The sequence below is a fragment of the Bradysia coprophila genome, chromosome II (assembly GCF_014529535.1).
Source record: "Bradysia coprophila strain Holo2 chromosome II, BU_Bcop_v1, whole genome shotgun sequence".
Classification (NCBI taxonomy): Eukaryota; Metazoa; Arthropoda; class Insecta; order Diptera; family Sciaridae; genus Bradysia; species Bradysia coprophila.
This window is the reverse complement of record NC_050735.1, coordinates 3,063,779-3,086,502: the sequence shown is the minus strand read 5'-3', so window position 1 is coordinate 3,086,502 and position 22,724 is coordinate 3,063,779. Positions and strand designations below refer to the sequence as shown.

Genomic DNA, 22,724 nt, shown 5'->3' with positions numbered 1-22,724 from the left:
CGTATGTATGGTGGACTGGGTTGTTATATCGCTGGTGAATTAAGTAATTAAGACGGAAAACTTTTTAGTTTGTTTTACGAGTAAAACGAGTAATTTGGCAAATAAGAAATGATGTCTTAGACAAGCTTAAAATAAGCTGATTTATCATTGCCGCATAGCATACAGACACTCTTATGAAATGCGAGAATGAGGAGAAAGTGGAAAGGGAAATGAATTATGCAATTGACCGTAGTTACCGTTTTATGCCGTAAAATATGTTAAACTCTTTGCATTGCACATTCTGATGTTTGACAAGAGACACAGATATGGGTAATATCAAACTGTTCAACTTTACAAGCGCACATCAGTATTCGATATTAAACAAATGTTCTCATATTAGCATTTTATCACATATTCATGAATTCCTGTAAACTAAAATTAAAATGGGAGAACAGGCATTAGCATAATGCCTTTTTGAATACCAATTTCCATTGGGAACCCTTAATTTCTGAACGAAATATACAGCAAGTAACTGAGACTACCGTACGAGGAGAAACTATTATCTCAAATGCTAAACTAAAAATCACATGAAATTCAAAGCATTTGAAAATTGCCTCGACGGATGGTGAATATAATTCAATGAACTTACAGTTTTTTTTAGTTCGGAACATATTTGAGATTTTTAATAGTTAAAATATCATAAACTGGGAAGCACTTAATTGATTGGGAACATCGATGACTTTTAAAACTCTGATAAAGCTAAGATTGTGTTCTAAAGATGAACACATTGTAAAATGTAAACTTGTGAGACCAACATATATCAGACTTATACTGCCATACTTCGCCGGTAAATATGCCTCACATGGCGGATATACATCAGGGCTTATTCTTCGGAATTTTAATTCTTAAATTCTTTTAAATAAATCCGTAAAAGTACTAAAAAAATACCGGAAAAAAAACAGCAAAATTCCCTTATTAACCAATGGTCAACACTCTTATTAGTATCGGCAGTGGCCAGAGGGATCCATTAACTGGGCTTTTTTTTCTGTGGAACACCTGATATCAAAACAACGGTCGATAGCCAAAATTGTACCTTATTATCAACCGAACGTATGGGCTAAACAGGGCCGGACTGGCTACCAAAAGGCGCGTCGGGCGAATTGGCTGAAAAAGGTTCAGAGGCGCCTAAATTAACTTTTTTGGTTTGAAGAGTGTCAAAAAGCAAAGTACAGCCAATCCGAGCCTGGGGCTAAATAGCAAGCATAATTTTGTCCCACAGATTTGAGAAACGAACGAGATACAGAAAATATTAATGGAGGGTAGCGAGCATCAATAATTTTCGTAGAATCGACGGATTGGGAGAGATGCAAACATGTACCGATGCCAACACATACAGGCTTTCGTTATCATTTTGTTTGTGTTGGTCATATGCCCACCATTCGAAAAAAGGAAAATTTTGATTTTCATTGACTGTAGCTGTGTCATCAGATGCTCCACAGAAAAGAGGTCATTCCAAGTGTTTTAATGATGACCCAGCGTATTGGACAAAGTTAAAAACGTCAGACATGTCATAATTAAATTTGATACAAAATCTACTACTTCACTTGTTTAAAATTATATAATTTCCATATAACAAAGTACCGAATAGAACAATTATATGAATCTTTATTCCGACGCTGTCGATAACATTATAAAACAAATAAATCAAATATTTACTCACCGAAAATAATTGAGATGATGTTGAACTAGTGGCCGCAGCAGCAGATGTGCTCCCGTAATTGAGCGTTGTCTGGTAGCTGCTAGAAAGGATTTTTTTGTGTGCTGAAGCATGAGCGCGATAAGCACTAACACTTAATTTCATCGTTGTCTTGTCGCCAACAAACTACATCCGAATTGTAACTATTTCCTCTCAAATCACTGAGTACGTTTGGTTCAATAAAACAACTGAAAATCGTACATTTCACATAATTCAATATAAAGAAAATAACCGAATCGTCGGGATCGCATTGGAAATCATATAGTTGAATTGCACACTGTTTCAAAATGGAATCAATATTATTTTCTAAATTTAAACATTTCACAAGCATTTTATATTGTGCCACGTCGCATATCTGGAAAGAAAGCAGAGAAAATGTTGAATTTTTTATGTTGTTGAATATTATATGAGTCTCCTTGTCGATCCGGGATTATTTTCGGGCATAAGAATTTGGCATAATAATGGACAATGTTAAATGAATGAATGGCAGTGTACCAGAATAGTTTTATCAGCTTGCACATAAAATATTCCTTTCGAATAAAATTTAATTTAATGATTTTGAAGGAAACGGGGGCACATCATCACCATTTCATAGCTCTAAATAATATATATGCTCATTAATACTGGTCGACGGTAATCTTTACGGATTTTCATATCATTAAAACTCTTACACATATCAGTTGATCCAAACTCCAATTATGATTATAAAACAAAGGAATGTATGACCATGATATCTATAGATTAATTTTTAATGATAAAGTTATGAAACGGAAGTATTTTCAGCATATGATGTGCTGCCGAAGTCGTAAGTCGGACAAGATTTTATTTGCCCCAATTTGCACATACCAATTAGAATTCCTACCATTCTCACGAAGTTTATTTAATGATGAAACCCACCGAAAATGAGTCATTTTTCATTGACGATAGCAGTAATATTACATTACAATCCCAACAAAAATCTCTACGAGAAAAGTGTGACGCAGTCTATGAAGTACAATTTCTAAAATGAATGATATCGCTAGAGTTGACGCTATCAGCTTCGTTACGCAAAAATAAAATTTTACGCCCAATTAGTTCAAACAAGGTTGCTTAGTTTCCCTCATCATCTGTTCAATAATTTTTACCAAAGAAAATTGGACTGAGAGCAACAAAAATTTTACCACAAAAATCTGCGTCGCAAAGTGGCAGATGTTCAGGAACAGACCTACAGTCTGCCACATGCGACGCAAATTTTTATGGTAAATTTTTTGTTCATTTGACGGGTCACACGCCTCTGTAGGTTTCAATACAGCTGAGCTGCAGCCGAAAATACGTTCCCGACCCTCAAAACCCACACTCAGAAGCCACTTCGAGGCCAATTAAACAAAATTCGGTTTTTCCTGGGGTAATGGCGTATCACATTTTCATTGTTATGCCCAACCTGAGGCTCCTGCAAAATTTCATGGAGATTGGCTGACTAATTTCCGAGATAGCCCGTCGATAGATAGACAGATAGATAGATAGAAACATACAGAGTAAGTTGAAAGATTTTGATTGTTTGGAAAATGTCAATTTGATGCATTTTGTATCAATTTCAAAACGATGTGTCTCCGGTAATTTTAAACCTACATAGTCTAGCCATAGCTCTTTTTGCTCGTATTTGAAGCGAGAACATGATGGAGTAGGTATAGTGATATTGACCAAAGGGTAGAAAGTAGAATGTTCGCATATACATAGTTGACGCGTCTAAAAAAAAATTCTTCGTTTTTTTTTGGTGGTTTGACTGCGTCATATTTTTAATCACCGTGCTTTAGGGATCATTCAGAAATGACGTCCGATTTGTGCAGTGCTGCCAGCAGATTAATAACTCGCTAAATATGAGTTCTGGAGAGTCAAATGTGTGTTCTAATAGAACTAATGGAATACTGTTCTATCCCTAATAAGAAGTATAGTTGGAAGGTTAGAACACATATTTGACTCACGAAATTGCACATTTATCGATTTATCAATGATTTAAATCTGCTGGCTGTACTGAAAAAAGCGGACGTGATTTATGAATGAATGTTAAATGCACATTTTATATGAGAGATACGCAAATCCCCCATTTACATTGCCGTAACATGTAAAACTCATTTCTCGGGGGTTTAATTTCAGATTCGAAAATTAGTGGAAGTTCTCGAAAATTGTTGAATTCTACAATTACCAGCATTTCCAAGAATTTCGTTTCGAGAATTTTCAAGAATTAATTTTATGAAATTAGATCCTGAATAGCACAGTACGCTGAATATGCGTTGATGAGTTATAATTTGCACCATAACCAAGCACCAGAACAGATTTTTTTACGGAGAAGAAGCTGTATAAACTTACTTAATATCAGAAATTTTAATTACTGTATCGAGGAAGCCTCTCTTAAAAATTCGTGGAAAGACAAGATAGTGCTTTTAGACGAGCATTCGATGATGCATTTCTGTTGTGTTATTTCCATAGATCACCTGCAAGTTACGGTACTTTCAAACGTAACCTCATTTATTAGTATGAAATTTATTTTAACCTGAATGGCACGACGAACTCGTATTTGTTATTATTGACGAAGGATGGTCATTAAATATTTTGTGTGAATCTTACGTGACTGAATATACACTTCCAAATTTTGTATGGATAAATCAGCTGTTAAAATTGATATAATTTTCTCCTCGAAACACACGCTTGCTTACACCATTCCATCAATATGGTAGACGTGGTAGACGCAAAAGTATTCAAATGTTGATTAAATTGGCAATAAGATTATTCTTATATAATATATACTTAAGTCGCGTTGAACGGTTGCAATATAAACTACGAATAAAGAATGGATTTGAACGTAATCCCCATACGAATGAAGATGATTTATTTTATCTTTTGTAAATGCATAGCGAGAGCTCCGTTTTCCACCGTCATCATCATTATCGTCAGTCAGGATTGAACATTTGACAATATAAAAACGCAATTAAATTAACTAAACTAACTGAAAAGGCGTATGAACCAGTCAGTGTCACGATTGAAAATTCTCAATTTTATATTTCGAATTTAATTTTGTATTTTACGTTCAATTTTACGACTCATCACTGCCGTATGATCTATAACCGCAATTAAATGCAGCATCTACCATTAAATAGCTGCTATTCAGCGTGTTCTGTTCGAATTTTAAAAATCTAAACGAGTAGAATGGTGAATGAAAAGCGTTAATTAAAGTTTTTATTCCGCGAATTTTATGTCTGAATAAAAATTGTTTGCACATCTACTCGTTGGTAAATATTGGATTCATCTTTTTTTAGTTCGGACTGTTGTTTGGAGTGATATTTAAAGAAAAGCTCAGCTGAAAAAAAGAAGAGCCAAAAACGAATTTAATTACATTTTCTGGCTAAATATAAACACGAATTGCACTCATATCAAAGCTCATTCATTTTCAAATGAAGTAAATACAGTAATTGTACTAGATTTTTCGCGATTAATTCGTGGAAATGCAGCGTTTGTGTGCTTTAGATTGTTTTCGAAAGTTTTGAGCTTCTTTTGGATTCCATTGGAAAAGTGGAATATTTGGATGGAATTCAGAAGAAGATTAAAGCTCTTTAAAATCAAAGACATAAATACCTGTGCTTTAACATAGCATGGCAGCATCCAGGCTGCCAACATTTATAACATCAGAACCTCAAGTTTGAGCTTTGGACAATGCCAGCAGCCTATACCAAGTACCTTGATAGGTTTGTTCCAAGTAACTGTAAACACGAGCTTTGACAACCCGAAAAACGACAATTTCATCCACAGTGATATTTCATACAAATCGAGCAACGTCGCCTACGCGATTTACACAGAAATATTATTGAGGTTATAGTTCTGTGGATGAAACTTGACAATTCATATGGCCTTGGACACAGCTCTGCTACTAGCATGAACATAAGAAATATTTGGAGGCTAATGCTATCTTAATAGGTATTGCATTTCTTTCGTAAAGACAGGAATCATGGTTTGTTAGTGTTAATAAAAACGCACAACACATGCAATCGTACATACTTAAACTTTGAAATTTGGAGGCTATTTTAACGTTGATGGAATGAGTGTTCGTGCTAGTAGCAGTTCTATGCCTTGGAACAAACCTATACCATGTTGTATAATGAAGAGGTTTTATTGGCGCCGTATTGCAGAAATATCGGTAACTTCAACTGTATTTCAATACAAAATTTAAACCGAACTGAAATTGTATACTCACATTTTGATACAGTGATCTGCGTAACATTCTCAATTACAACCTTGACCCATTTATAGCCAAAAAAGATTGCTAGTACCGACTTATTTCGTTAAATGTTGATCTCTCATTTTTCTTCTTCGATATTGTCCTTCTATCAGTCTATATGAGTTGGTTCATACATTTAACACTTTCCCCGGAAATCTGGGAATATTGAATATTCTGGAAAGCATTGTCATAAAAATAAGATTGGTTTTTCGCAATTTTTTCACATTGTGTTTGAGCAGGGCCGTACTGGCTAACGATCTCTTTTACTGTCTTGACTTAAATAGTCGCTGGATCGTTAAGCCTCGACATTGGAATGGGAATCTGTTAATCCTTATTCTTTAAAGATTTCCTTTCTGGACCTATTAAACGGTCGACAATCTCTTATCAGCAAATTTATTTGGTGTCAATATACTTAAGATAAGTTATGGCACGTAAGTGAAGGTCTACCTAAAATTTTCAGAGCTAAAAATGAGCAGATACATCCGTGACCCCCCATTTTACTTTTGCGTAATATTTCATGACAGTCAACACATGGCAAAATGGTCTCGAATGCAAATATAAATCAAACTGAAAATCTTCTTATCGATCGATTATAGGAAAACTATGGTATTCCTGGTAATATCGCAACACTACTCGTTACTACCCTGCCTTTAACTCTGTACAACAACATTGTATAATAAAACACATCCTTTCTGGCTGCTTGCTCAAAAAGCAAATTGTATAAAATACAATATGGCAACGACAAACAATTTATCATTTCCAAATTGTGTTAGGTTGCATGTAAGCCATAAAAGCTGATGTTTTCAACATCGGAAAATAAAAATAGAAAATGCATCTGGCTTGCAAAAGAAAGTGGAGCAGCAAAGCATAAGGTTGAGTATGAAACAGCTCGTAGTTTATCTGTATATTAACGTTGCATAACCTCAGGCGTGATTATGAAATGCAAACACACACACAAGAATGAACACGGAATGCAATTTGTAAATAAATTAAAAACAATATACGTGGAGTGCACAGCCTAACCGTTCCAGATCAAACTTCGATTGTCTTTTGAATATAGCATAACTCGAAATTGATTCGTAGCGTGTGTGAGGGTTGAAGTGATAAGTTCTTCCTACTGTAATAACAAAATTTAAAAAAGAAATAGTTTGATCCACATACGTAAAGAAACGAAATCCTTCGTACACAATGTGTTGATGAACTAGCCTTCGGCTATTATTGGCCAAATCTACGAAAACATACCCTATTTCGTAACGTGCGAGTGATCAATAAGCGAGTTGTCTTCAACTTAGTGAACGTTCTAATAAACCGACCGATTAACATTGTTAACAAACAATTATCAAGAACTAGTTATACCGAACTTGTTTGAAAACATAGAGTCGCTATACAGGAGGGTGTATATTTTAATGGCAATGTGCCAATGACTTTTATGAGGTATGCACCCCACATGTCCTTTCTGGTTAGTTTTTTCAAATGTTGTAGAGGTTCTCGTTCGAACACAAGTTTCAATCGACAGTGACGCGCTTGCCCTCCATGACAAAGCAAAAATTCTTTAAATTCCTAGGGGTTTCCAACATTTTCTATCATTTTGTGCTCTTTGCCCCCTATGAACGAATCTAAATCGGCGCCTCTGTCAATCGACGTACAATACAGCGGACGTCAATGAAATTTACCTAGGAATTTACTACAGCTGATACACTCATACAAACAAAATTGCTTATGCGTTTTCAAACGGTGTTAACACTGCCACCGGTGTGCGAGTGACTATTCCACGCAAAAACCTAGTATAAGCTAAGCACCAGACGTCAACTATGCTTTAGGTATTTCTTTACGTGCTTTCGGACAATGCATTTTTTATGTGTGCTTATACGGTTTCGCAGACGACCTGGATATAATCGGCAGAAATATGGAAGTTGTTAAAGAAAAATTTGTGGCCTTGGAGAGGAAAGGTACCAACCTCGGGTTAAAGGTGAATGACACAAAAACAGAATACATGATCATCACTTATTTGAACCGACCGCGCGAGCAGAATGTACAAATCAACGCACACACTTTCAAGGTGGTGAACGAATTTGTGTACCTGGGTTCTCAGTTAAATACCGACAACAGCATCATGGACGAAATCAAACGGCGGATAACTTTAGGAAACAGAAGTTATTATAGTCTCTTGAAAATCTTCAGGTCCAAGTCGGTTAGCAGAGTTTCAAAGTGCACATTGTACAGATCGGTAATAAGACCAATTGTAACATACGGCTCGGAGTCGTGGTGCATGACACAAAGAGAAGAACAGACGTTACTCACGTTTGAAAGGAAAGTCCTGCGTACAATATTTGGACCGATTCTGGATCTGAATCAAAACAGATGGCGCAGACGATACAACTTTGAGCTAAAACAGCTTTATGGAGAGACATAATCGTATCCCGAAGAAAATATTGAAAACCAAACCTGAAGGGAAGAGGAGTGCATGTGACAATATAGTCCGTAAGCAGTGTGTTTGCATAAGTGAACCAACTGGTAAACAACCTGAATCAAACTTAGTCACAAGATCAGGTAGGGTCACGAACTGCCAAGATGGAATAAAGAAGCCTTTGGCAGATACGGCCACGACAATATACCAAACAGTTTAATTATGTAAAACAAGAAGTCAAGTTAAAAGTTGTAGCTACCTACATATTATAAAATCTCTCTTGATAACCTTGGTAAGTTTCAATGCATCGTGGTAAATGCCACTGTTTGAACTATAAGAGGTTCATCTTATACACTGGCTGTTTTCCTCAACTAATATGGATATTCAGAGCATACTACCTGGGCTTTTGTAATTGCATCATATAATAGCAACATAATCCACTTAAAACGTTCTAATGAAATTGCTGCCTGTTTCATCAAAACTGTAATAAAGCAAAACTCCATCCAATTATAAATTACATATAAAGTCGACTTTATCATGAAGCAAGTCAAACTTTTCAATGCAAGACCACAAATTATCACAAAAATGGTAAATTTTCAAAGTTTTTCCACACTGTTACTTCAGCTGCGTCGTAATTTATAACTCTTATGCAGTTGGGTCAAGGTAGCATTTTATAATAATTGCTGTGAAAATGATTTTTTTATTTTTATATGAATCTGATTATAATGAGGAGAAAAATGTGAATTGAATGCACCCAGCAGCGGAATTCCACGCTTACAAAAACACTGTAGTTTTTTTTTCACGAAGATGACATAATAAGCAAGTAGGAATTTCCTTATACCCAGAGGTGAGACCAACATTTTCCAGACGTACGTAGATCTACGAAAAAAAGACATGAAAAACGAATGCTAAAAGATTAATAGCAAAAACTGGAGAGAGATAACGGCATCAAATCCCATTTCTCAATTCTATCTCAACTCTAGCGATAGAGTACGATTCACTATTTCACTAAAAGATGTCACTGCAACAAAGTTAATGTCAACAGAATTTTTTTTTACTGAATCATACTAATCAGTAGAGTTGACATGTAGGGAGAAAATATTTCACTCAAGAGAGCGAAGACAAAATAAACATTTTCTTCGCTGAATTGTAAATTGACAAAACGAGCATTTGCACAACTAACACATGAAAATTATATTTTCGCAAAACGAAGCATTGTACCATAAAAATAATCGCTCGCTCGGTTTATGGAGAACGTACGTTCTTTTCAACAAAACCATTGAACATATGACCTGCCACAATGGAGAATTTTCTATTATATTCAATAGCAAAAATTGTTTTACCATAGCGGATTTGTTCGTAAATTACATTTGCAATGAATAGAAAATGCTTTCCCGAGCAAAAAAAAATGAGCCAAAAAGTATATGCAAATACTGGTTTTTAAATATATGATCATAAACTTTTATATACTGTCTGTTGCAGGTATATTTTAGGGTATAATTTAATACTGCTCACAGTATATGAACATTTACTTTTATATACTGGTTGCTTCCAAGTACATAAAAGTAAATGTTCATATACTGTCAACAGTATTTATTCATACCCTTCTGTATACTTTTGCATACTAAAAGTCAGCCTGTCATGAACTCTCGTCGAGGCAACATCCTTGTGAGGTGTCATGTGAGACCAATGTTCAAAAATAGAAAATTCTTGAAACATTTTCTTGTCAGTTCACATTATACTGTTAATTCCGTTGTCGTTTTTCTTGTTAGGCGTATCTGTAGGGCCTTCTCTTGTTAGGAATATGTGTAGGGCGTTGTCTCGTTAGGTATTAGGGTTTGTCTGGCGACAAGGGATATTAACAGAAAAATGGGCAACGTATAAGAAAAATTTTGTTTCATTACTTTTCTCATTCTTTAATGGCAATAAAGATTGTGAGTAAACAAAGATGGGTAATCAAACCCGAAAATGTAATATTTCATTAAAAGCACTTTTTACCAGCAATTTCAGTTTTCTCACAAATGTCACCAGAGCGTCATGAGTATAAAAAGTATACGGTGATATGCCAAATAAGTCAGAGAAATGATAAGCGCGGCCCCTCACAGCTGGGATAGAACACTCCTGACTGCTTTTTTCATAGAACGGTTGAACTGTCAAACTTTTTTACAACTGTCTGTAAAATTTTGACAGTTTGGTTTTAATAAAGATATATCTCATTTTCGTAAACGATATTTATAGCTTGACTATGTGATTGACGTTTTGGTCCAATACTTTTTACAATTAAAAAACAAATCAGCAAAATTTTGATGTATGTTAGAATATAAAAACGCTGAAAATAATATTCGACATCTAAAAATAAAAATAAAAAAATTAGGAGAGAACCGAACTACGAACTGACCCAAGTTTTGAGCAGCTGACAAATGCGGTGCAATTTTTTGCTTAGAACAATGTTCTGTGTCGGAATTAATTTTTTTTTAACATGGAAGCAGGAAACCATGTTTTGACACCTTTATTGGTATGATTTAGTACAATCTTAACTTATGATAATTTATTAGTAATGATGACAATTTTACTAACTGTCTCCTCTGTGAGAGACAACCAACCGAACGTGTGTGTTTTCCATTCCATTGTTCATTGGATCTCTTCGACGGTAGCATCATTCACGCGACATCTGTTATTCAGCAACCCAGACCTTGACAACTTTTTTGTCTTCAACTACCTAATTGCTAAATTATTACGCCGGCTCTGAAAATATGCTGCAGAGTCGTCCAAACTTAAATTTATGTCATACTGATATTTACAACTCGTCTGACTGGTGTACCGTACGGTGTCACACTCTTTATTGATCTGACAAGTTTCGATCATAAATTTCAGAATACAAGTCTTTATAATGATAAATGAATAAGGAATGATGAAAAATGTATCGAAAAACAAGTAAAAATCGGATAAGATTTGCGGCGAACACACAATGTACGTAAATATTTTGTCATCTAATTAATAAAACCGACAAGATGAGATAAGAAAAAAAGAGAAAGCATTCACTTAAGATCGGATAAAGACATAAGTCTTCTATCTATATAAAAGAGATTGAATGATTAATAGAATAACTTGCTTAAGCCCATCGTCAAAATCCTTCTTTATACCAACTTTGCGTTGGTGATGTATATTGAATCGTCTTCTCTATACATTCTCATTCGTAGAATGTAATACATAATACATAAACGGGAGTTATTTTCATCTTCACAATGTTATAATGAAGTTCATTGCAACACTGTGTGCATTTTAATATGAGAAACGAGAAAACTATTGGAAAAATTTCTGAGACAGGTTAAGCTGAAAAACTTTTGGTCGAACGAGAAAAAGTTTTGCTATCGTAAAATATAAATTTTAAAAAGATTTTGAGCTGAAAGACTAATATAACGAGAGATCAGCTCATTAATTTGATTTGTAAAATCAATGTGTCAAACGGTTTTGCGACTTGGAGGTCCATTTAATATTCATGTGACCGTAAAAAGAGTAACTATGCAGAATTACGCGAAAAATATACTTCAAGCAAACAGTACAGATTTTGAATAGATGGTTCTGTAATAATGTCTTTACCATAAGCATGTTCTATCATAGAATTTTAGGAACCAACATACAACCACCTGACCAATTTCATGCGTACTGTTCCTCACTTAGTTGAGAAAAAGATAGTTATCGCAATACACACAATAAAAAGCAAATTTGGACCAGTAAGTGAGTCATGATTGTACGAGTTTGAATATGTGCAAGAGTAAGAGTATAATATATACTCGTTTCACGAAAATTCTTATGCACATATTAGTGGTAAATTTTTGACATTTCTCCCATATAAATGTCAAAAGTTTACGAAATTGACTTACTTACTAACTTTACGAATCATAATGGTTTACCCCTATTACATTATGTGCGTATAATGTTCGTGAAACGAGTCGAGCCGAAGGCGGAACGAGTGAAATGATATTTACAAGAGGACGAAGATAAATACGAGCGCTTGCATTCAACCATATGACTCACTTATTTGATCAATTATGCACCACATTTTATAGTGGAGGTCCATCTTCATTTCTATCACTGTTTATTTTATTTTATTTTACAAAGAAATTATTCTAATTAGTTTTTAGATAGATTTATAACAAATCTTCATACAAAAGGTCATTTTATTGTGCATTTGATGACAAATGCGTGAAAATTGTACCATCTATAAAGATTGAAATTGTGAACATTTTTGCCCAAAATTTCCTCCCCAACTTCTCCGCTGCCCCTTTCAAAGTTTTCGATGTAGAGGTAACTTTGATGAATTTATGTGAAGCGATTATTGAAGCCACATAGGCCCTGTGGGGCTCCAATGAAAGCTGAAGGTTCAAAGTTTTTTTTAGTAAAACTAAATTTCCCGACTTTTCTATTCTTCCCCAAGTTTTTCCGATTTTCCGAAAAATTGAAATTTTAAATTTAAGGTTAAAGTTAAAAGAATTTTAAAATTTTTTCTAAAAGTGATTTTTTTCCTAATATTGTTTCCTATGGAAATTCCAGACTTTTTCCCATACAAACCATATTTCGAATTTCGCACATGGAGCAACCATGTTGAATTTTCATCGAAAATTTTGACCCTTTTGCATGGCAATTTTTTTCCGCCAAATTTTTTTTTTAGAGTTTTTATCTGATATTTGGTGGGTTTGCTTAGAATGATCTAAAAACAAAATTAAACTACTTTTTCGATTTAAAAAAAATTATTTAGACCTCAAAATCTGCTAAAATACACAGTTGGCGAACTTTGCCGAGCACTCCAACACCTATAATGGACTCAGACGTTAAAAGATTACTTGTATCGCTGTGTAAAAATGTATGACCTATGATGTGAGACATGAGGTGCGACCCGATTTCAAGCAAATTTCGAAATATTTGGGAGGTAAGTGAAAAAGGCAAAACTGAGCCAATGACTATTTTAGTGGAAGATGTGAATATTGTCAATATATCAATGGATTTCAAGAAAATGACGTACAAGTCAAAAAGCGTCACGATTCCTCAAATCACGATCAGTTATTTCACTAAAGACAAAACAAAAGTTCTACAAGAACTGTCAGATTCATTAAAAGAAGCCGAGGTCAATAAACACACGAAAACGCGACTTTCCATTTTTATCCCGTTGTAGTGCGGTAGTGCATGAGTTTTGAAAAGAACGGCTGTCGACGCATGTTGCATTTAATAAAGGATGTTTTATGAGCAAGAAGTGGTAAATGGTCAATTAACAACAATTTAAACTACCAATACTAATTTTGCACTGTCCTCTTCTCTCAGCCGCTTCTGGTTTCTGGATTTTAACGTTTAATGTTTTTCAAAATGTTGAACATGCTGTAGGCTGAATTTAATATCTGTAAGTATGTTTGTAATTCGAGGTGCGGTACAAAACGAGTATATGTAGGAAAACCTTAGTAAATGTCTCCAAAGTTAGTGGATACAATTTGCCAATCACAATCGCCTGCGGCTGCTTCAAATGTTCACCAAAAATGATGATGCACATTTTGGTTGATTGTGGCTGGTTGTACCAGTTCGATTCAAATAGGTTGTATGAAAGGCGATTGCTCGAAAGCATAATCTCATTCCCAAAGTACGTGATCATAAAGATATCGGCAATGAAGTAAAGAAACACTAAAAGATGTACGAAATGTTCCAACAGATTGTCACCAATACTCTACAAAATATTTAGGAACAAAAATGTTCAGGATTCAGTTAATTCATACAAATGCCAAGCAATAAATTGATCCGCAAATGCATAGGCCGCTGGTGCCCAATTGAGTTAAAAATATTTCCGAGTAAAAGGATCCCAAGTCATTTGTTAATCTGTGAAATTAAATTTAACTTGGTTCTGAATAACATACAAGTTGGCTGCATACCCCCTTAAATGTACATGAGTGTTGATTGACTCCTTTAAGCTTTGAAAGAAATTATTGTGCAATTGCTTCTCCGATATTTTTGAAATGTCGTCTGCGGCAATTTGTCCCATATTCTTCAACTCTTGTCCCAGAATTTCGTATCTCAATGAGCAATTCAACAATAAATACCAAATTAATATGGTGAACAATAAAACAAATATTGTCACCATAATCCCAATGAAAATAAAAACAGTTACGACGCAGAATGCAACGTCATTGTTTCGCCAATCCAAGGGAAACGCGATTTCGAAAAATAAAGTTTTCTCGCTTCCAAAAAAAGGTAACACTAGAACCGATAAAACAGCACCAACAGCCACAGCAATTTCAAAACAAATTAAGAAGGTTATGAATCCTTTAAGTTTGTCCTTGAAAAGTACGTAGCCATAATCATCGCGAATAGAAAATTGACAAACCCGATTCAGTAAATCGATAATTTGCTTTTGCTTCCAAATTAAAATCCCAAGCTTAGCTCCGTATACTAAAGCTGTGACTGATACTTCCGTTAAAAATATAGTCGAGTCCATTTTTTCGCTACGTATTGCTCCAACCATAAATGACAGGATAAAAAGTGAATAATAAATGCAATAAAATAACTTAAATCTCAGTTCTCTGGCTGTAGGCTTATCACTTCGATGCCAAAAGCCCATCAGATAAAATAAACAAATCATTTGAGCGATTACTTTATTAATTTTAATGCAATGCATTTTTGAACCGTGATGGTGCACCTTTGAAAGTAAAAGAAATACTAAACTGATGTGGATAGAATCGAGACTTATTGATTCTTGATACAAAAGTAAATTTACAAATTACAAGTCTCCCATGTTAGCTGTCAGTTCATTTACTGTAAGTCTATAATCATTTTTCAATATTTCCATATTTTAACGGAAACCTATGTTTTTTAATACTATTCTCTTCATTCCTGGGTGCTGTTGCACGTAATTGCTTTTTGTTCAATGTGTCACTTGTGACTAGAGTGACAGTATTCTGTATATGAATTTTTAATGGCAGAATTATGCGAAAGAATATGATATGGGCTCATGTGTTAAGCGTAAACACCGTATATGTTTGTGTTTATGATTTGTGGAGCTTTTGAGAGCTTTGAGTTTCTTGTGGATTCCATTGGAAAAGTGGAATATTTGGATGGAATACAAAGGAAACTTCCAACTCTCGAAAGCTCTTCAAAAGCAGAACCACAAATGCGATACAGTGCTATAGGTGTCCAAACATTTGTATAAGGAGAAATCCTTGTTGTTTGCATTTAACAAATTGAAATGTAATACAAACGACGTCAGTGAAACTTAGACATGAACTGGCTTCAGCTGTTTTTCAGCTGATCCACTCACACAAACAGAATTGCTATGCAAAAATGTGCTTCTAAGATCGTCTTATTTGAAAACCTTTTTTTTTCAAATTGACCAATTCCAGTTGCCATGAGCTACGTATGAGCTACGTCCAAAAAAGGTTTGGACTACCAGTTCCACCATTTGTCGTATAGAATCTATAGATGGCAATAAGAATAGCAAAAATATCGTCTGCCGTTAAAGTCAGTAAGAGCAGGAAAAAGTACGTTAAGAGCGCCTTGAAAGTGAAGAAGAAAAACCTTTGCACCAATCCGCAGTTGTCGCGAATGTTTGAAATTGATGAAATCAATCAAGCAATTGATTCTCTCAAACTAGGGAAAGCTAGCCTCAAAAATCTTGGCAAATCAGCGAGAAACTGGTTAACGAAATTCATGAATGATATTCTGCTGACGAAGAACATCCCAAAAGAATTTCGGAAAAGCAAAGTAATCGCCATACTCAACCCCAACAAACCCGAAGACGATCCTGCCAGCTACAGCCCTTCCACCAGAATTTGACGGGTTCAGGAAAGACCGGAGTTGTTGTGACCAAATTCTCGCCTAGTCAACACATATCGAATCTGGTTTCGAATTAAAGCTGGAAACCGGTGTTGCATTCGTAGACCTGTCGCTGGCATACGATACGGTATGGAAGGATGGACTGTTATTGAAATTTTTCGATGTTGTAAAATGCTCTGTACTCAGACAACTACTGCAGAACATGTTGTCAAACAGACAAATCAAAGTTTTTATGAATGGAAACTGCAGCAAGGCTAAATTCTTGAACAACGGCCTACCACAGGGCTCTGTACTGGATTCGCTTCTCTTCAATTTGTACATCTACGATATGCCACAGACTATCTCCCGAAAGTGCAGCTACGCCGATGACAACGCACAATGCGCTCAACACCGAAACCCAAAGTACATTGAACAAATTCTCAATGTGGACCTGGCAACACTCGAAAAGTACTATCGAGATTGGCGATTGTGCCCAAATCCAGATAAAACGGAAATTGGTTACTTCCACTTAAACAACAGAGACGCGTCGACGCAGCTGACAGCCAAATTTTGTAGAAAGACGTTGAAATTCAACTCCAATCCAAAGTACCTTGGCTATACCATGGACAGAACCCAACCACATAAACCACATCTGGAAAAAACGGCACAGAAACTAAAATCGAGAAATAATATCATCCAAAAGCTGGCAGGCTCAACGTGGGGATGTGATTGTGTAGATACGCAAATTAACGCTGCTTTACTTTACGAATTGTCACCGGAACGATACGTTCCACACCAACGGCATGGTTACCAGTACTGGCGAACATTACCCCATCGACTATTCGTCGCTAAAATCACAAAAAACGGAAGCCTCCCGATCCACCAGGACTTCATTTCTGCACCGATCATCTCAAGGTCCAACAAGCCAATCCGGTGCGAACCATTTTTTAACACAGACGAAATTTATGAATTTGACATTAAGGAAAAGTGGCGAGAAGCTTGGCGTGCGGAAAATCTGCACAACGAACACCTGATCACTGACCCGACAGAAAAGATTAATGGTTTTGACGCAGATCGGAAAACCTGGTTTGCTTTACAAGTGGAATGTAATCACATCACCGAACTGCGACTGCAGCTCAGACGTACAAACTACCAATCATCTTGTCGACTTCTGCCCAGCAAGAAAGTTTACTGGTGGCCTAGTCGAATTACACGAACTGACGCTATTCAATGGCTCAATCAATTGGATGTTCAAGTGTGACGATAGTACGCTTTCCCGAGTTTGATTTTTTTTGTTTTGTTGAAATTTCTCTTTTCATTTCGTTTTTTTTTAACTTTTCTTGAAATTTTTATTTTAATGATTGCCATGTGATAATCAGCTGTTTTATAATGCCATACGACATAATAATAACATAGATGTAATGTAAATGTTACGGGAATTTTGTTATTGAACATAAAATTTGGGGAAGCTTCAAAGACAAGTAAAGGGCTTCTGTTCCCCTCAAAACAAAGTTCAATTAACAAAATGCTAATATTCAAGACCATTTCGTTGACGACTTCAAATCTTTTAATGTAAGCTTTTAACATGGCTTAAGTTAGCTTAACATAGCTTTTGAATCGCTCGATCGATTTCACAGCTTAGGAAAATTTTCGTTGTTATGCCATAAACGTCTGACTAAATATTTTTGTTGAATAAATTATGCTGACTGTCTTCTAACGTATTACTATAGCTATTTTCTAGATTATTGTGCTTATCACTTTAAAATATCTGCAACAATATGTTTGTTATAAACGTAAACGTCAAGGCCGAATTAAAATATTCAGACTCAAATAGAACATAGAACCGTTATTGTGACACATTACACATTTGCATTCGAAATGGCATGGAAAAGTAATGAGAGATAAGTTAAACAGGGCATAAGAACACTTCACCAGATTTCAGCATAAATTTCACTGGTATTTTTAGCGGAAATAAGCGAATCCTGTTAAATATCTCGCTAGTATTAGACCCTAAGTTACGATATCTCCTAAGCAAAATGCCGTGGCTCAACTTTTACCTTTAAATATATCGAACCAGACGTCATTGTCATGGCATTTAAACCATATAATACGTCATATATTGTCGAGTCTATTTTTGAATGTATCTCTAATCTATTATTACTCGGAATGGATCCAGTTCTTAACTTTGCGAACAATAAAATAATTCAATAAAACCAGGGACAGATGATGAATGCTACGAATGAAAACGTGCTCTCCGCAAAACATTCAATGGCATACATTCGCGTATTATAAACCGTTCGTAAAATACGCAAGATCCTACAATCCCTGAGAGTATAATCTAAGGCATTTGTCAGTCAAATCGTCTATGAATGGATGAAAATCAAGTTAATTTAACTGAACTCACTGAAACTAATTGTTCTGACGTGTAACGAGCGAAATGTGCTCATTTCATTGTTTGGCTGTATACAAAATAATTTTGCTGACGATATACAACTCCTTCAAATAAATAAAACGTCGACAAATCGGCTTTATAAATGTGTTCCATTAATTTCAACTTAGACATCAACTATTATTTACATTGCCCTGATAAATATGTAGCAATTTCGTGAATAACGGGAGTCATATTCTCATCACATCGTTAACTCTGTTGTTGTTAGCTATAGAACAGGGAGCTTTTGTGTTCAGAAGCGTGTTTAGAAAAGATTTTGTATTTAGGTAGTTGCTTTATGCGGCGCTCGCTGGTCTTCCTTATAATTTTTTCCCATACATTTTCTATTAGTAGATTCTGCAACGATTCATTTGTTACTTTTATGGATTTAACCGAAAATATTTCTACGTTTCAACGTTACACAAAACTTTGAGTTTTACCTGAAAATGGATCTCTTTCCGCCAGGGCCTTTTTTTTAGAAATACTATTTCTCAAAATATCACGAATTTGTTAAATTCAAGAAATATGAAAGTTAATTATATCAAATTTCACTTAGAATCGACTTAAGCTCATACTTATGTATAGTGTGAGATTCAAACAATATCAATATTTGATAATGGTTGGTTGATTGAACAGTTAAAATACCTTAATCATTATATATAGTGCCTCTTGGCCACTTCCATAGGATATGGATCTTGTTCACTCGATGACCGTATGACATAGCGGCGCTGTTGTAGTGTTTTCAGTATAAATGTAGAAAATTTGTATGGGAACCATACGTAAGTTGAATTTCAAGTTTTTTTTTTATTTATTTTTGCGACCGAGTACTGAAATTTTTCTTGGAAACACTAATCAAAATTAAAATGAAAGCAATGGAAAATGATATCGATTGTTGCGGCACGAATTTTTGTAGTTAATTCAAGTGAATTTTGTGTTTTGAATAACTCGGCTGTATGTTCCTTGGCAATTCAACATTTTGAATGTAAATACTGTGTTATTTTGTCAAATTATTGTTTATTCAATGAAAGTATATGGATAATTTTCGAATTCTAGATGCCTTTTAATGCATTTGAAATCAAAAACTAATGATCGAACGTAGGAATGACGTTTACTCACAAAAAAAAATTGCAATTTTCATTTTATGTTTGATTTTCTCGTTCAATATTTCTATAATCCAGGACGTTTTTTTCAAATCCATCCTAAAATACACAAGTATTCGTGAGTCTATTCCCAAAAAAATCGTATTTGCAGTGAACACATAACTTCAACGGAGCTAATAATGTTTAAAATACTTTTCCGCTACTTTTGTTTTAGGTTGAATAACAGTTTTTCAACAAAATGTTATGAATGCATACAAATTTTGTTTGTTTATACTGAAAACTGCAAAAACGTCACCTGGTATCAGTGAATAAAGTAACAAATTCTAGTACGTCGATGCTCTATTGTTTCGTTTACATTTCCCCATTAACAATAGGTTTCTTCCAAGGCCGTTCAAAATGTCAATCGTCATCCACATAGAAGCCAACACAACCTCAATTTGAAGTTTTAACGAACAAATTTGTTTAAGTTGCGGTTATGTTTGCGTCTGTCCTTCTGAAGATGACGATCGGTTGTTTTCGGCCTGTCAAAATTCGTTTTTACTGTTCGATGGAAGAAACCTATGATGTGTTAGAAGGTACAATGGTGTAGAAAAATCTAGTTTATTCAATTGTTTCACAAAATTTTGTTACACAAATTTTAATATAAAACAATACGATAGGATGATTTCAACGACTTTCAACGACATCGTGATGTCAAAACATTGAACTGTGTTCTGAAAATTTCAATAATGTAAACTCAACAAATAATAATAAACTTGAATATCTTCCTGCTCTCCACATTAAAAAATCGTACCGCATAACCCGCTTTCTATCTTTCCAAACCCAGTGCTGATTCCCCATCTCATTTCAAATTAAATGAGTTTTGTAAGTCCTACTATCAAATAATTCACAATTGGACCGATTTGCTATGTTGAGACTATTTTAGTGAAGAATTTCAACTTTAACCACAGTAGACCCATTGAGAAAAGATTTAAAAAATTGAAAATGTGACGTTTTTTTTAACAAATTCGGATCACTTTATACTCTTTATGTGTAAAGAAATTGATGAGGTGTAGGAAATTCAGTAAAATAGCGTTACGTCATTTGTGAACGACCCCCTAATTTTCGACAGCATAAGCAAACTTGTTGTCAAAGTCTTGCCGAAATTGACGTCCCCTGTATGTCCTCACAGGGTGCTTTTATTCTTATGCTTCAGTTAAAAATAACTTATTTTAAATAAGTCTTTACTTTTCGTGGGTTTGCTTTGCTTCCATCGTTTCATTCGTTCCACCCACATACATTCCATCACATAACAGTAGTGTCTCTCTTTTCATTTGTTGTCGGTATTCTGCGAGTACTAGTGAGTGCAACTACACTCTGTACTATATTCTTGATGAAAGCATAGAAAATGATGTGGAACCAAAAAAAATGCAGAACGATAAGCACGTAAAAACTTTTGTTTAGTTAAGTTTAGAGCATAAAGCCTCCCAGCTCCAACTCCAACATGACGAAAGGAGCTTTCAATAGCGTAAACATAATTCACAGTTCTATCAATGTTATACAGTGAGATAAGTTATAATAAAATAAACTGAAAGTGATATAAAATCTAGGAAATATGTTCAATATAGTCGAAGATTAATCTTACCCAGAACGATTCCAAAATATTTTACAGTCAGTGCCAAAATGTGTTTGATACACTGCCCTTTTTCAGTACTCTATTTAAAGTATCACTCATACTTGAAGTGCGTTGGTCAGACACATCCTGTTCTCTCATTGATAAAGTTGAATGAAAGAAGAATGTAGTACATCTCTGTAGACTGGTACCGTCACCTCAGTTAGAAATATTGATAGAGCTTTTTACAATAAGATCAAATCAGAAAATTATACTAAAATTTTCTGGCCTTCGATGTATGACCGAGTATGACCGAGTTTTATTTCAGCCATAGCATAACAACACAAAACCAGCAGAAAACATTTTTTAATAGCTTAATGCGTTTGCTTTCAAATACAACGCAAATTAAAATGTTGGCGTGTGTACATAATACACCACTTCCATTTTCAAAGTTTATAACGAGAATCTCTGAAGAATTGAATTCAAACAAAACAACAACAACAAAACGGCAAACTGAGAGTGAAATGAAATATGGAGATAATTTAAATATAAGCTTCACAATTTACCATCGAAGCGAAAACACTTACTTCCCTATATCAACTGCGTGTAAAAGCTACAAATATTTATAGCATGAAAATGTTTTTTTCTTCTTCTTCTGCAAAACAACATAATTGAAAGCTTAAATTAAATTTATTTGTTATAATCTAAATAAAAAAAGTTACATAAAAAAGGGAATAAAACATGCCATACAGTTTCGCTTTTTTATGTACCTAGTATACACAGATAGATAGATAGAAACACATCTAACATTCCTGTACAAAAGTATTATCATTCCTCATTTTGATCCCTGACATATAAAGTGGCATATCATACTCTACTCCGCTCCGAAGCAAGCAAAAAAAATATATATCTCTCCTCCAGAGCGGTATACATTTTCCAAATGTATGGTGGCTATGCGTTATAATATAAAATGAAAACCAGCATTTACACAAATTGTATGAGAAACAGCCAAAATAATTGAGTACACACCGAAAACGTAACGGAGTTCATTCGGTACATTTATTTTATTTTGATAAATTATGTAACATCATTTTTTATGTCGAGATGTGTTGCGATGTATATATACAAACACCGCAACATTTTAACTTATATGACGGGGAGAGAGAAAAAAAATATTAAATTTATTACTGGGAAAGAATATATCCGCGCGCAAATATATTCCGTTTCTCTGCGTTGACAAACATCAGTACTGGATTGGTGAGGAAAGACAAAACCATTTATTGGAAAATTCAACTAAAATTGCATGTTTTACGCAAAGACCAAAATAAGGAATAACTATATCGTATGGTGGCAACTGTAATAATTAAAAACTGGGAACTTGCAGTATTTTTTTAATAACTTACTGTTTTGCCCACGTAAAAAA

General features: G+C 34.7%; 2 protein-coding genes across 4 annotated transcripts in view; both read right to left on the bottom strand.

The window, feature by feature from the left end:
* The window catches only part of LOC119066502, a 204,219-nt gene that overhangs the window by 165,046 nt on the left and 16,449 nt on the right, over window positions 1-22,724 (bottom strand). For all 3 annotated transcript variants that reach the window (XM_037169016.1, XM_037169024.1, XM_037169032.1), the window contains exon 2: window positions 1,700-2,090. In XM_037169016.1, coding sequence (XP_037024911.1) covers window positions 1,700-1,840 — 141 coding nt within the window. In that variant the 5' untranslated portion in view covers window positions 1,841-2,090. The remainder of the gene's footprint in view (window positions 1-1,699; window positions 2,091-22,724) is intronic.
* On the bottom strand, window positions 13,731-15,049 carry LOC119067002 (odorant receptor 94a-like). Its single transcript, XM_037169733.1, has 4 exons — window positions 14,307-15,049; window positions 14,154-14,253; window positions 13,841-14,104; window positions 13,731-13,784 (listed from the first exon to the last, which is right to left on the bottom strand). The coding sequence occupies exons 1-4, from the start codon at window positions 15,047-15,049 to the stop codon at window positions 13,731-13,733; spliced, it is 1,161 nt and encodes a 386-aa protein (XP_037025628.1).